General features: G+C 36.9%; 1 protein-coding gene across 16 annotated transcripts in view; it reads right to left on the reverse strand.

The window, feature by feature from the left end:
- Positions 1–9,469: 9,469 nt before the first annotated feature.
- Positions 9,470–14,978, reverse strand: part of LOC128912499 (sodium channel protein type 2 subunit alpha-like) — a 60,946-nt gene continuing 55,437 nt past the window's right edge. For 13 of the 16 annotated variants that reach the window (XM_054208512.1, XM_054208505.1, XM_054208513.1 and 10 more), the window contains 4 exons: positions 14,281–14,418; positions 12,546–12,650; positions 11,165–11,435; positions 9,470–10,662 (listed from right to left, as the gene is read on the reverse strand). In XM_054208512.1, the coding sequence (XP_054064487.1) occupies positions 9,470–10,662; positions 11,165–11,435; positions 12,546–12,650; positions 14,281–14,418 (1,707 nt within the window). The remainder of the gene's footprint in view (positions 10,663–11,164; positions 11,436–12,545; positions 12,651–14,280; positions 14,419–14,978) is intronic. The other 3 variants (XM_054208516.1, XM_054208504.1, XM_054208517.1) reach the window with 1 other exon arrangement.

Genomic DNA, 14,978 nt, shown 5'->3' on the forward strand with positions numbered 1-14,978 from the left:
CAGATTTTGTACTTTGAAAACTGATTTCATTTTCTTTGGTTTCTGTTAGGATCAGGTTATTTGGAAATGTGCTGTATGCATTCAGCAGCAGCAAAACAAAGCTTTGTGTTCTGGCTCATTGCCTCCATTGCAGGGGCAGACAGGTGGTGATGTCCTGTCACCATGACTACATACAGCCCTTAGGGAGGGCTCTTGTAAGATGATAGTAATTCCTGAATGGGGGGAAGGGCATCAAGATATACTCCTTCTAGCTGTGGGTTCTTTTGTATGGGTTGTGCTTGATTACACACCTACCCTGTTGCATATGTGTATGCTCACTGAAACACAGGAATCTGAAAGAATACATCACTGCAGACAGTGTGACAAGAGCTGCTCACATTTACCATTTAAAGTCTTTACACGGATTAGAAAGGCAAACGGCCCATTACAGTCAGCCTGCCTGAGCTTCTGCATTATATTGACCATAGATTTTCCCAGAGTTAGGCGCTTCAGAAGGAAAGGTATACCTGTTCTGAGGTGAAAGCAGGTTAATACGGTGGTGGTTTAGGGCATTAGTGGTTTAGGTCTGAACGGGAAGGGAGGGCTCTGTGGCTGTGACCACATCTAGTGACAGAAAGTATACATGCCGTTGTGGGAAATGCTAATGAGAGTAAATGGAAAAAGTCCTTCAGCTCTGTCTTCCCTCAGTACCTCCCAGCAATTTAGTTTGGTTGAATTAAGAAGCTGGACAATGCCTAGCACACACAGACTGCCAGCTTTTGCTTGTGAAAGAGGTCTAATAGCATTTTCAGTGATTAAATGTGGTTTGACCTTGTTGATGCTATAGCTGAAAAATGGGATTACATCATCTTTGGCTTTGGATTTGAGTGTCTCAAAAAGTGCCACCTAGTGAATTGCCAGTGTTTTCCCTTTACGTGCTTTTCTGTGGCCTGACCTGGCATGGCCTTGTTTAAACTGAGGTCTGCTGAGACCGCAGCTGGAGTTGGTGTTGCTGCAGGATACTTGTCGTTTCAGTTCCATTCCTCCTTTGCAGCAGCACAGGTAAACATCTCTGCTGCTGGAGGAAGTAATGCGTTTGAGTAAGGAGAGAAAAGCTTGAGAGGGTTGTAAGAGAGTTAAATAACATAAACTTAAAAATGGAAAAGGACTTTCAGACTTGAAAGGGCAGAACAAGCTAAATGAAAGCTGGCCTTGTGGTTCAGAAGGGATTTTTTTTGGTGTCTACATGACTGAAATTTTACTTTTAAGGCCCATGCAGGTGTCACCACAGCAGCACATGTCTACATATAATACCTGGTGATGATGAGTTGTGGAAAAGAGTTTGTAATCTGTGATGTTACTAATATTATTCAGCATTGGAATTTTCAGCCTAAAGTTCAGCTAGGAATGCTGTTCACAGACAACAGGAAGGTCTCCCTGACTCAAATTTAACGTGAGCTGACAGAAAGAAGGAGAGTATAGGGCATGAGGAGAGTAAAGATGGGAAGAAGCCCTGCCTTTTTAATGGAGAATTAATTAGAGAGAATTGGCTAAATGTAAGAAAAGTCTCCAGCTAGTACTTCCTTGAAGTGTCTAAGTCCCCGTGCTGAGTGAATGAGAGTTACCACCTGGATCCTAGTTTCCCAAGGGAAGAGACTCTGTATGTTTTCAGTGCTGTGGAGGAGTGCGGGAGCAGTGGTGAGCTGCGGAGAATGATTGGTCTCTTTGTATCCATCTTCAGATGCAGCAGTTCCGCCAGTCTGCTGTTTGCTCCTAATGATTCAGGAACAGAAAGAAGCAGTGACCTAGAAAATATAGAAATATTATTTTACTGTAAAATATTTACAATCTCTAGCTTCAGCTCAACACATTCTGCAGAACGATGAATTGGGAGCAGCCATACTAGGAAACTGCATTGTCTTCCAAGATTGTCAGTTACATATTTTAATTTGAAGTACAACAAGGAGCATTCTTGTATATACGTACAAACTGTAAAATAGAAGTAGAATGGTTAGTACCAGAAATACAGGATTGCAAAATCACTTTGAAAATTTACTAGCCCAGCCATCAAATTGCCCTGCCTGGTCGATTGACAATTAAATAGCGTAAATCACCTGGCTAAAAAAGCATTACTTGTTCTGGGCAAGTATTCTGAGACTAATAGAACAATGGGGGGCTTTGTATTTGTGTTACCTACTATGTTTTAGGACTTGTTCTTCCGTGCCAATCATGAAGACTTATCAGGTGTCAACATCAGAGTCCTTATGAACTCAGATCACAGTATGCAAAAGGCTATAATCATGCTGGGTCTGGGAACTGAGAATTCCCCTGTAGTGCTGTCCATTGGAGGCTGAGTACCCTTTAAGGCTCTTTGCCCTCAGTATTTATTTCCATGTATATGGCCAGCAAGTGGGATGTTACTTCACGTCTCCATTTGGAACTCTTGAGATTCTTCTGCTGTGTATCAGAAACCTGGAGGGCATGGGCAGAGGATGCAGGTAATTTAAATACCACTGCTGCCTTTCTGCATTTCCTATTGCACAACTTGGATGAACCAGATAATTTGTTCTCATTTTTTGTAAGAGAAGAAAAAAAAAATGTGCTAAATGGAGCAGTTAAAGGTTTTTATATCTAAAACATATAATTGAAAATATACATGTAAATTAAGCATTTAAAAATATGGACTCTGGGTTAAAAAGCTGCATTATGAAACAAAGATAACGGTAAAATAAAAATCATTGCTTGTCCTCATTTCTGCACAAACTCTGCAACACATGAATTAAGGATGTGCCTAGTGCAGATGGGAGATGTTAGTAACATCCTTTCTACACAGCGCACATTCATGGAAGTAGCATATGCTCTGCCAGTTTTGTCCCTTGTCACTTTCAGAGTTCGAAAAGAATGTGCTGTTCCCTGGTGCCTGGAGTTGCAGTAGCAAAATCCTGTCCAAAGAATAAATGATACCTATGATGTGTCCCACATGTTAGGATCTGACTATGCCAACTAAAGCTATCATCCCTTTTTTCTTCTGTATCTTTTTGTGCTTATGTATTTCATTTAATGTCTCTTAGTTGAGAGAGAGAATTTATACAGCTTTCCCGTTGAATACCTTCACATACTTCTCAGATCCTCCTCTGCTTATTTACGTGAAGAGGCAGGATAAGGCCTTTGGTGTTCAGCAGAGACAAAAAGCTGTTATTTTTTCTGGGTCAATCAATTTCCTTCCTTAGATCAGAGCTGGGATCTGAAGTGTATACCAGAACTAAGCTTCCTGTAGAGTCGTAAAATTAGACCTATCACTGTCATCCCCTGTAATAGCAACAAGAGAAAAAAATGTGAAGAAGTGTAAATTTTTGTGGCTGTTGAACTCAATCAGTTCCAGTTCCCTGGGAAAGCAACTCATAATACAACCACTTACAGTGTTTGTATGACATAATTAAAAAACCTGTGCATGTTACCTTTGAATATAGCTGCTATTATATGGCATGTTGTTAAACTGCATCTTTTAGTTTGCTGGATTTGATATCACTGCATTAGACTGAGGGGAAAAAATGGCATGACCCACTTTGATTTAGGATGGCCGATTTCACTCATTAGGACTGTACTTTGCTTGTACTTTGCTGTAGGCACATACCTGGGGCTATGCCTTCTGAAAGCAAACCTGACATTTCTACATTAGGAGGCTGGTAGGGCAGAGTGTTTGTGATCTATGTACAGGCTATAAGGGTTTTAGAATAAAGAGCAAATAACCCTCTGATACTGAAATTCTCATGAGAGGCTTATGGTTTTTTTTAAAAAACAATGCCATGTAAGATCTGGTAAATGCTTTTTTTATTTTTTATATGTGTTTCCTCTAAGAACAACGAATACGTTTTAGGGCTGATACCATTTTCCCCCTTTCCCCTTAATGTAGGTTATGAGAAAAAAACATTAAATGGTTCTTATTATACAGGAAATGTACATGGGAATGGATGCCTGCTTTACTGCTATAAATTGTTCATGATATGTCTTTTCTTATATGCATCAAACATAGCACTTGCTGCAGAGATGCATGTGATTTGTCTTCTCTCCTGAGAGATGGTAATTGGCTTCAGTTTACTTAGGCTACTGCAGTACAATTTATTTTCTTAGCTTAGCTGAGGCTCATGTTGCAGCATGTGTTCTTCTGTGAGGGTGAAGTATTTAATTTGTAAAGTGGTGGAGGGTATGCGTTGCATTACAAAGACAAATCACATCCCTGCTCTGTGGTGTTTAGTGGAAACAGATCAAAGCATTCCATGATCCCCCTTTACCTTGTCCCGTCTTGTTATTAAATTGTACATGAACTAATAATGATCTTTTAGAAAACATCCATTGTAACTAGCTCAATAATTTGAACACATGACTAATGAACTGTGGTTACTATTTGCTTTGTCTATTTATAATGAATTATTTCTGTGGTTTTCAGCCTTAGTGTTATTTCTCTTTTCTGAGTCCTATCTCTGTCTGGATAACCATTCTTCAAACAGGCAACAAATAGAAAATAATGAAAACTCATTTTAAGTATTAGGTTTTGTTGTCAGTTCAGTTGTCAGTTCTTTTTCTGCTGGGATTTCTTTATGGTTTTTCAAATTTGTCTATCTAGATGAAGAACTGAAGAGATGAACATAAAAATCACAACACATGGCACTTCAAGAGAGTTAAGCTCTTCAGTGTAAAAATATTCACACAATTGTAACAATCATGTAGCAATAATAAGGGTGTAACATGTAAGTCATATACTGGAGATGAGCACTTTGGCTGAGGGCTTTCTTGATTTTATTAATTCCCGTCATAATTTTACCTTCTAAATGATTGACTGTTGTTTTTTTTTCCAATAAAATACAAAACGCAATTCATAATGGACTAAAAAGTTCTGAGTACTCACAATTTCCTTTAATGGATTAATGAATTTCACAGTAAATACATTTGACTACTGGGGATCCTAACTTGCTCTAATAGCAGTCCCGCTTATCGTTATTGTGGCCAGTCTGCTACTACTTGGAGGAAATGTTTTTTTTTGCCACCACACGCTGAGCTTTCCTCTTTTGGTAATATTACTTCAGTGCTGAATTAGCTTCAGTTAATTCTGCAAGCTCATTACTCTTTTATGACTGTGCACATGTTAGTACTGCTGCATTAGCTCATGTGAGGCTCTAGGACTTCTGGGAACACTTGCTTGGGAACAGCATTAAGCTATGCTGCCCTATGAATTAATTTGCAATGTACTGAATATGTCTCCTTTCTGGGCATCCATGTGGAAATTTTTTAATCTAAAAACTCATTAAATAAAAGCAGCGAGTAATGAACTTATACTATGAGAGTGACCTAGCTCTACTGTCAGCCTTACTAATACTCTCATTTTGGCAATATGTGACAGATAAGAGGTTTAATACCTAGTGGAAAGCATTTTATCTGTGGTTGGAAATGTTGAAAATTCACCTGTTCATGGACATGGCTCAGTATAGTCATACAACAGGGATTTTAGTAGCCATAAGGGATCCTTCTTTGCCGACTGGAACCTGTGGAAAGGGACTCCAAGCACAATGTGGTAGGAATAGAAAACCATGCTTGACTGGGATAGCCATCACTATTGTTTGCTTAGTACCACATAGGGAGTTCTTTCAAGTGGCATTTCCGTTCAAATGATCTGGAAGTGTAGGAGAGGAGTGTATGACGTGAGATTTAAATTATACAAACTCTATTGATTTCTGTGGAAAAAGGGATAGAAAGGAAGAGGAAGTTCACAGAAGCAGCAAAGGATAATTAGGAGGAACATACATGCCCTCAAAGCAGTGAGCCCATTTCCAGTCCAGGTTAAAACAAGACTCTCTGCCATTCCTGCTGGTCCAGGCTGAAAGCATTGTCGATATTTTCCCTAATACAGTGCTTGGTAATGAAGTTGGGTACAGTAATCTTACTTTGAAAGACTACTGTAAGAGACTCCAGGCTCCTGAAAATGAACTGTCATTCCTCATCAGAACACTTGCCAACCTGTTCACAGAGCATGAGTTCTGCAGATTTTAGGTGCTATTTTGAACAGCTAATATGAATAGGTATGAGTAAAATGCAATTGTTAGATGTGAAGTCAGGGACCAAAGAGGCAGAAGAGCTCCAAAAGTCTCTGGAAGTAAATTGAATCATTTATGAGGTTAGATAAGGTACTCAGAGGAGTGCTGGAATAAATAATGTACATAACTTTGACTTCAAGGATTTACATACTGACATTAACACAATGTGATTAGAGGATTTTCTAATTCGGGCCTGGAGGCCAGGTACTTGTAAGGATGCCCAGACAACTGTGGGAGGCCATGTCTTGAGCTTTAACCCTGTTTTCTAAGAGGGACAGGGACCAGCTCCAGGAACTAATGGTATGAGCAGGCTAGACAATTCTGTGTGTTCTTGGTAAGGCATTTTTTCTGGTGTAGGTACAGTCATTCCTGTAAGCAAATATGGCTTCCTTATTGCATGGAATACCAACTCAGAGACTCTGCTGCAGCAATTGCTGATGCTCATCATATTACAGATTTTAATAGATTGTAGTGTTAATATTTCATCAATTATTTCATAGCTATCCAACCAATTTAGGGTTTGGCCAAAATATGGCTAACATGGCATAATATCCACAGATGAAGAAAAAACTGAAAGCATGCTGGTGAGCAAACTCCAGGAATATTCTACTTACTGCTATTTTTGAAATATAATATTTTAAATTTAGTAAGATAATATTGTGTTTCAATGTACTATAGCTTTCTGTCCTTGAACAGCATCAAGACATCCATTGTAAGTCAAAACTTCTAGTATGTAACATCTGGATATTATGACTGTGAACACTACTTAACACAGCTGAGTTTCAGTATGGTCCCTGTCTTGTGAGATTAAGTGAAATGGTATTTATTGCTTTTGCAAATTACTGGAATAAAAAGAATCACTGTACAATTAAAACAACTTCTGTCTGTTTCTGATGAGCCCTTTAGCTGGATGTTTTAGACAAACAACTTTTTTGCAGAGTTTGTTTGCACATTTAAGACTCATAAAGCGTGGGCAGCTTTGGTAGCAGCAGTGTGGCGAACTAAAACAATACCTTAGATACTGAGCGGTGCCTTTATGGTTCAGAAGGGCTCTTGAGGGTTAACAGAAAGGCTGTTGGGCCAGAATGTCTAGATGTCCTGTGTTATCCCCAGACAGTATGCTGGTGACAAAGAAGTAGAAATCAATAGGGTGTGGTCAAAGTTCTCAGATTTTTTAAAAATTGTTTTACATAAAAAAGGTCAAATGTGAAGAATAAGGTATTTAGCTCTAGTGATAAAGAAAACATTCTTTATTTGTACCAAAGCCAGTTTTTATCTTGCTTTAACCAACAGAAGGACAGAGACAAAGGAAAATAAATACAATAAAAAATGAAATCTTTATTTTTTGGCTCATTTGTAATATTGTTTACGTTGTTTATGATAATAACAATTTCCTGCATGCATTTCACCAACACATTACAAGTCAGAAGCATTTGTAAAAGAAAAAATCTACATTTAATGTTAGCTTGTGTATGAAACACAGAATGTCCTGATGTTCTCGATTTTACAAATGTGCCGTTTTGTTCTTGGGAAATATTGTGGATCCTATTTGTACAAGTCTAGTGCAGCGTGATCCAAAAAGAATAAGAATAGGCTATGTAAACAGACACTGCAAGATAGCAAGGATTTCATGAACAATGAGACTATCTTGGAACTTCTGATGCAAACAGCGCTAGAAATTCGCACATTCCCCTAATACTTTCCTTGCTATGTCCTGTTACCAGATATAACTATTTGGAAACAAGCTGGGTTCCAGATTTACACAATTTACTTCACATTGAAATATATGCAAATATAATATTAAAACAAGATAGTCTACAAATACTCATTTTTTTCCTCATAGTGTGATAATGCCAGTTTGAAATTACCGTGGTTAGAAAGTAAGCCAAGTGAATGAGGAAAGAAATATAAGAAACAGTGGTCTAAACTTGAAGACACTTTTCTTATATACAAAACTGTTGCCAAATGGTATTTCTTTACATTATTTATATATGCTAACCACATTTTCAACAGGTTAAACAGTTTGCAATATGGCCTGTATAGTCTGATTCTACACCATATAGTAGCCACTTCAAACTTAAAAGGCAAAACTAAAAAAGCTCATAAATAGCTGCAAACTATTGCTTAATGATTTGAAAGAATGAGGCCTGGTTGGACAATTTGATTCACTTCACCACTGACACATGGCTTCCTATAGTGGAGACTGTGGACAGTGGAAGGAGCAAGATACAGCAGCAAAAGCATTGACATGTATCAGTGATACTCTCCAAACTATCTATAATGACATAGAATATAACATGTCCTGTTGGGTTCTTGCAAATTACCCATTTAATTCTATACTTAAATATGCACGACAGTATACCATTAATATTTACATGGAAAAGGGTATTTTATTGATTCATTGGATGTTGGCCATAATGAGAGAAAACAGTAAGTAAAGAACAGTCTAGGAAAAAATTTGAGCTGTTAAAAAACCCAAAACCAATAGAACCCCCAGGTATATTTTGGTTAAGCTATTTTTCCAGTGCAGAAATTGCACAATATTTTTTAAGCTGTGAATATTTTAACAAAAACAAGAACTTTTTCATGTTTAATGATTTGCATAAAAATAAGTCATTGTAGATTCCTGTAAATTAGAGGAGACTTTCCAGGCACATTAATCTGGATGCACATAATCTGGATGCAGCTGTACGTGTAGTTAGAACGCCTCAAATTTAAAAGCAACCCTGAAACATGGAAATTCTTAAAATCTTTAGCTTTGTGCAATGTTATATTTTCATTTATCCATGATTGACAAGTGCAGCATGCCTATGCAAATCACTTATAGATGTACATTATAGAGAATCTGAGAGCAGAACACCTGGTCCTCATACCTCTTTCCCCAACATAAAACCTATTACAAAAATAGTCACATATAATAGTAAACAACTTGTGAATTAAAAAATGATAAATACACTAATACTAATTTTGTAAAAATATGACAAATGTAGCAGTTGCATTACAAACAGTGAAGAGAATTACTGTTCTACGTGTTTTGCAATGTGTGAAACACAAAAAAGTATCGTTTTGCACGCATTTTATGCTCCGTTTTCTCTGTGGAGCCACTTTTCCCCTCGTTCTTAGCAGTGTCAGCTGTAGTGAAAACAGTAACCTCTTGTCAAGTTTGTTACCCTCATTCACAGAGTCACAGTTTGATGATGAAGGTTTACTGTTTTGTTATAGGCACTGACCTTAAGTATATATATAATGTATATATACGCACACACACTCACGCGCGCACACACACACATATATATGTGTAAAAACTGTCAGTTTGGCATAAACCTCCTGCAGGAGTCCAGTTGATGCTTCACTCTCAAAGACTGTAAACAAGTTGTCCCACAAGCAGAATTCTTAGATCTTTATTTTTTATTTTCCCTGACATCTTTACCTTTGTAGTTCTTTTCTGCTTTATCTTTTTCGTATTTTTCTTTGTCTGGCTTTGTTACACTGTCATAAGAAGGTGGGGAAGTTGTAGAGGAACTCTCATCCGTTTTTTCTGGAGTGGAGTTTCCATTTAGTTTATCAATAATTATCTCTTTTATAACTGGTCCATCTCCTTCTTTGTTTTTATTTTTGTTATATATACTTGACACCTTTTTAACTTTTTGCATTAAAAGGTAACGCCTGTAAGCACGCTGAATAATGACAGCAGATACCTCCTCCTGTTTTCGTTTTAATGTGGTTGTAATTGGTTCATAGGAGACTTTAGAAGGATTGGCTGCCATAAACCGATCTTCCATCTGTATTCTGAGGGCATCCATCTCCCCACTTTCCCCCAAAACACGCTTTGTGAAAGCAAACAAGATGTCAAGGCAGTGAATTCTGTCGCCGCTTACCATGGGCAGATCCATTGCAATAAGCTGGACTTTGTTTGGTTTTGCTATAAGAAGAGGAGGATCTAACGAAGCTGCAAAATCTGATAGCTTACTGTATTCTATGAATTGTGTTGCATCGGGATCAAACTTCTCCCAGACCTCATAGAACATCTCAAAGTCATCCTCGCTCAAGGGTTCAGCGCTTTCTTCAGTAGCAACACTGAAGTTCTCCAAGATCACAGCAATGTACATGTTCACCACTACCAGAAATGAGATGATAATGTAGCTGACAAAGAAGAAGATCCCAACAGAAGGGTTGCCGCAGTCGCCTTTCACAGAGCTCCCCGGATGATCTTTATGGGGGTCACAGTCTGGCTCCCCACTGTTCAGAATTGGGGCGAGCAAACCATCCCAGCCAGCAGATGTGGTAATTTGAAAGAGGCAGATCATGCTGTTGCCAAACGTTTCAAAGTTGAACATGTCATCGATGCCAACTTCCCTCTTAACATAGGCAAAGTTGGACATGCCAAATATCGCATAGATAAACATGACCAGGAACAGCAGCAGACCAATGTTGAACAAAGCAGGAAGAGACATCATCAAAGCAAAAAGCAGAGTGCGGATTCCCTTAGCGCCTTTAATGAGACGCAGGATTCGACCGATTCTGGCAAGTCGGATCACTCTGAATAGTGTGGGGGATACAAAATATTTCTCAATCATCTCAGCTAAGAACATACCTAGAGAAAAGAAGTGAATGTTTAAAATATAGTTTTAAATCTATTCATTCCTTACCTGTAGAAAGATTGATTTATCACTATCTCTAAAACAATCAGTATAGGGATTCTGTCCTATAGCAAAAATTCATACAAGTTGCTACATTTTATTGAAAGCTGTTATTAAGGTGAAAGCACTTTCCTTATGTTGAAATGCTATCTAGGAGAAGGGAAATAAGTAAAAGAAGGAAGACTGCTTGTGGCAAGGTAGCTAGTGTCTGTCTAAGCTTTCAGTTATTCCTAAAGCAGCCTGGAAAGAGAAGTTCCTGTCTTAGATTTAATTAGTTCTTGAAGCTGAGCCTAATACCACTGTCTTTTATGAAGGACTATATTGGCTTAACTTCATCATTTCAACATGTAAGTCATATAGGAAACAGGAAAGTTCATATTCAGTATCATAACATTCTTGAAACAAATGTTCCCTTTTCCTTCCACTAGTTCTTTCTTGTAAGGGAATTGCTCTTACCTACTATGGAGAGAATCACAACCACAAAATCAAAAATATTCCAGCCTATAGTGAAGTAGTAATGGCGAAGTGAAATCAATTTCAGGACACATTCTCCAGTGAAAAGGATAATGAACACAAGGTTAATCCGGGATAAAATTGTTTCCATTTCTTTACTCTGGTCATCTGTTTCTACCATCATTGTGACCATGTTAAGGCAGATGAGTATCATGATGCTGATGTCAAATACTTGTTTGGTAACAAAATCAAAGACCATGCCTTGGAATTTGTTCTGCAAAAACAAAGATGGAATACAGTTTATACCCTGAAAATACTTGCCTTTACAAATGCCAAATGTGAAAGCAAGTAAGTCCCTGCAAGATTTAGGAGTGCACAGCAGGACCCATTCACAATGCACCAAACCCATGTTGGTTTAGTATACACCAAACCCATGTTGGTTTGTGTCTCATCCAGTTAGAGTGGATCAAAAAGTCTACCACTGTTGGCTGAAGGGACAGAAGGGAAACAGTGCAATAATAATAGTAATAAAAGTGTCAATTTATATTATTGGTGTTATAACTCGATACCCAGCAAGGGTACCAGCCAAATAGAAACTCATTTTCTGATCTTTATTCTTAGATGGTTTTAGAATACTAACCCCCACAGATGTCTCTCTCTTCCTTAAACTAATTATGCTTGGTGAGATCGTTGGACCATTGCAGTTGCATGTCTCAAATACGCCACGACTGCAATATCCTAGTTTTCCTTTAGTACTTATTTATGTTTATTGCCATATGTCTCTCCCTAGAAAGACTATTTTTAACCTCTCAGTGCATAAGGTGCAACAAGTTTTTTTTCCAAACACTGTAGGAGTTCAGTAAATAACAGAGTAGTTTCTTATCTTAGAGACAAATTTATCCTAGTTTATGCTTTACTCCCTGGGGCATTCTTTTATTCTGTAAGATTATGTGCATCTGTCTTTTTCTTTCACATTAGGTGACCACTGCCCCCTTCTGTCTTCAGCAGCAAGGGCCACTGCATCCCCATTTCCTACAAATTCTCTGGGAGGAGAAAAAACAGAAAATGAAGTTTATCCATGGTTAACAAGAACCAATAAATTATCCAATCAACTTCACTTTTCTAGGAATTAGGCAGGGAATTATGAAATTTATCTCATCAACCTTATTAAATCCTATAGTTCATACTTCAGAGTGTATGTTTTTAAATGAAATATGAACGATCTAGTATGCTGAATTAAAAAAAGTGGACAAATTCTATCCTTAAAAGAAAATAAATGGAAAAAATATTTTCTTTCCAGACTTATACCTTTCTCTTATTGGATAAAATCATATTCCCAAATGAGTATTTAATATTAGGGGTATTAAAATCAAATCACTCTTACCACTGGCCTCGGTATAGGTTTCTGTGGCTTTTTGGATCCCAGTTTTTTCATTGCATTGTAATATTTCTTCTGTTCTTCTGTCATAAATATATCCTGACCTCCAAAGTAAAGAAATAATATCAAAACTAATTACTGTCATGTCCACACATACACTTAACTACAGTATGTCTCTCTGTAAAATAATCATAGAATCATATTTGATTTATATAACAAAAGTGATTTTTTCAGGTATTTACACTGTGGATGCTCATATGCATTCCTAACATACAAAACCCCCTGTTACTGGTGCCTTGCCAGGCTGACAGTTGCATTTTTCCAGTGTCTTCATGCTCACTTTTGCTGACATCGCTAAAATGGTTCTTACTATACCGGTGCTGTTAAATAACCTGCTGATTAGGCTATGTTTAGTGCATAGGAGCCTGACTGGTGCCTTACATGTCCTAAATTCTAGTTGGACTTTTAGGATTACAGCTAGCCAGGTCTAAAAGTGGGGTAACTCTGAGGCACAAGTTGTGTCAAGGGAGAGTATTTGGGTCTCTTTAAAGACAGCAAAAAAATCACCTTTGATATAAACTTAAGAAAAGTAATCCAAATCATGCCATGGCAAATTCTTAATTAAAACACCACTGGAACCTTGACTAACTCAGATTAGCTTTTGTTTGCAGATGCAAATGCTGCCAGTCAGATGTGCAACTGACTGCCCGAATTTCAGTATAACGTAAATCGTGATTATTGATGAGTCTGAACTAAGTCAGATGGAAACACAATGTCAAAGTCACTGCTAAACTGGATATCAAAGCCCAAAGAATTATGTGTTTATGGCTCTTTTAAGAAGCTAAAGAATATTTCCAGAAGGAGAAATTTCTGTAGTTCCCGGTTGACTTTTACCATAGATTCTGTTTGCTACTGCTGCTTTTTATTTGGTGATCAGATAAAACCAAATCATATGAAACTGCTTTTTCACAGCATACAAAGATTTTGAATGATCCTGAGGTTCTAGTACTTTTGGGCAGTTGAAGGCTAAGAATTGTGAGGCTTCAAAATATTTTAAATGTGATTATTCACATTTTTAGATTTTTAAAGTTCTTTTAAATAAAACTATATGCGTTATCAATATAATTACTTTAAACATGCTTTTATGTCAAAAAATATCCTTCCTTTTATACCTTTGCTTAATTATTGCTAATAAATTATGGATTCTATATGTGTCTAAGAAGTTCGCCTCATTTCTTACAGAAGTGTTAGAAAAATAGAGCTCTCGTACACATTTTTTCTTGTATCTTTAGGACTATTCATCTTTCGGCTCTATTGGACTTACTCTTAACCCACTGTTTAATCAGGTCTCAGAACTATTATCTATTTCATGAACGCGGTGCCATATTGTATCCTCATTAAGTGTCAACATTTTATAAGATTAATTAAAATTAATTTATCTTAATTTTTTAAAGTTAATTAAATAAGAAACTCTTCCATGCCAGACAATATTACATCTAATCAAAAGAACAATGCACATTCCCTTTTTGCATCTTCATTTTAACTCCTACACGATTTTCAAATTATTATGAACCAATTCATTTGTCCCTCTTCACTTGTCAAAATCACATCCACAAATTTTACACAGATTATGTTTCAAAAAGAGACATTTTTATTCAAGAACTTGAAATAACTTTTGATTTTTATTAGCTTTACATAAATAAGCTATTAAAAGCACTATGGACACATTTAAAATACTTATCTTCTTTTTTTGTTGGTTGAAGTTGTCTATAATGACGCCAATGAAAAGGTTCAAGGTAAAGAACGATCCAAATATGATAAAGATGACAAAATAAAGATACATATACAAGTTGTCCTCATACTTAGGTTGATCTTCTACCTACAAAATATTATAAAGTTTTATTACCCATGAGAATACTAGATGTAAAAAACAATATATAATTTATGAATAGGCATATGCTATCAGTTAGAAAAGCTATAAACTGCTCTCAGTTATTAAAAAGACCCAACATGTCCATTACAATCAATATTTGGAGAACTGGAAGCTGACAGAATGACTTTTAATGAATTTTAAAGTAAATGTGCACACAGATATGTTTATGTATGTATATATACACAAAGTCCCTTGTCTAGAAGGAAGAAGCAATGTGCAACTGAGAGCAGTCATTAGTACTAAAAATTTTAACAGCACAAATCTAAATATTTTATATTGTGTTCAGTATATTTTCATGCAACAGAATCAATCAATTTTACTATTGCCTAAATCTCCCTGGAACTCTTTTGATCTTACATGAGTGTTCTTACATCCAGCTAAAAACAGATGCTTTCAGTAAATTTCTAGTGAGTATATGTTTTGTGAAATCCATTAAATTGAGGCAAATTTCTAAGGAGGATTTTTTTATTGTTTTGATTCTTTCGGATTCCACATCTCAACGCCTG

Source organism: Rissa tridactyla, chromosome 7 (genome assembly GCF_028500815.1).
Source record: "Rissa tridactyla isolate bRisTri1 chromosome 7, bRisTri1.patW.cur.20221130, whole genome shotgun sequence".
NCBI classification, from domain to species: Eukaryota; Metazoa; Chordata; class Aves; order Charadriiformes; family Laridae; genus Rissa; species Rissa tridactyla.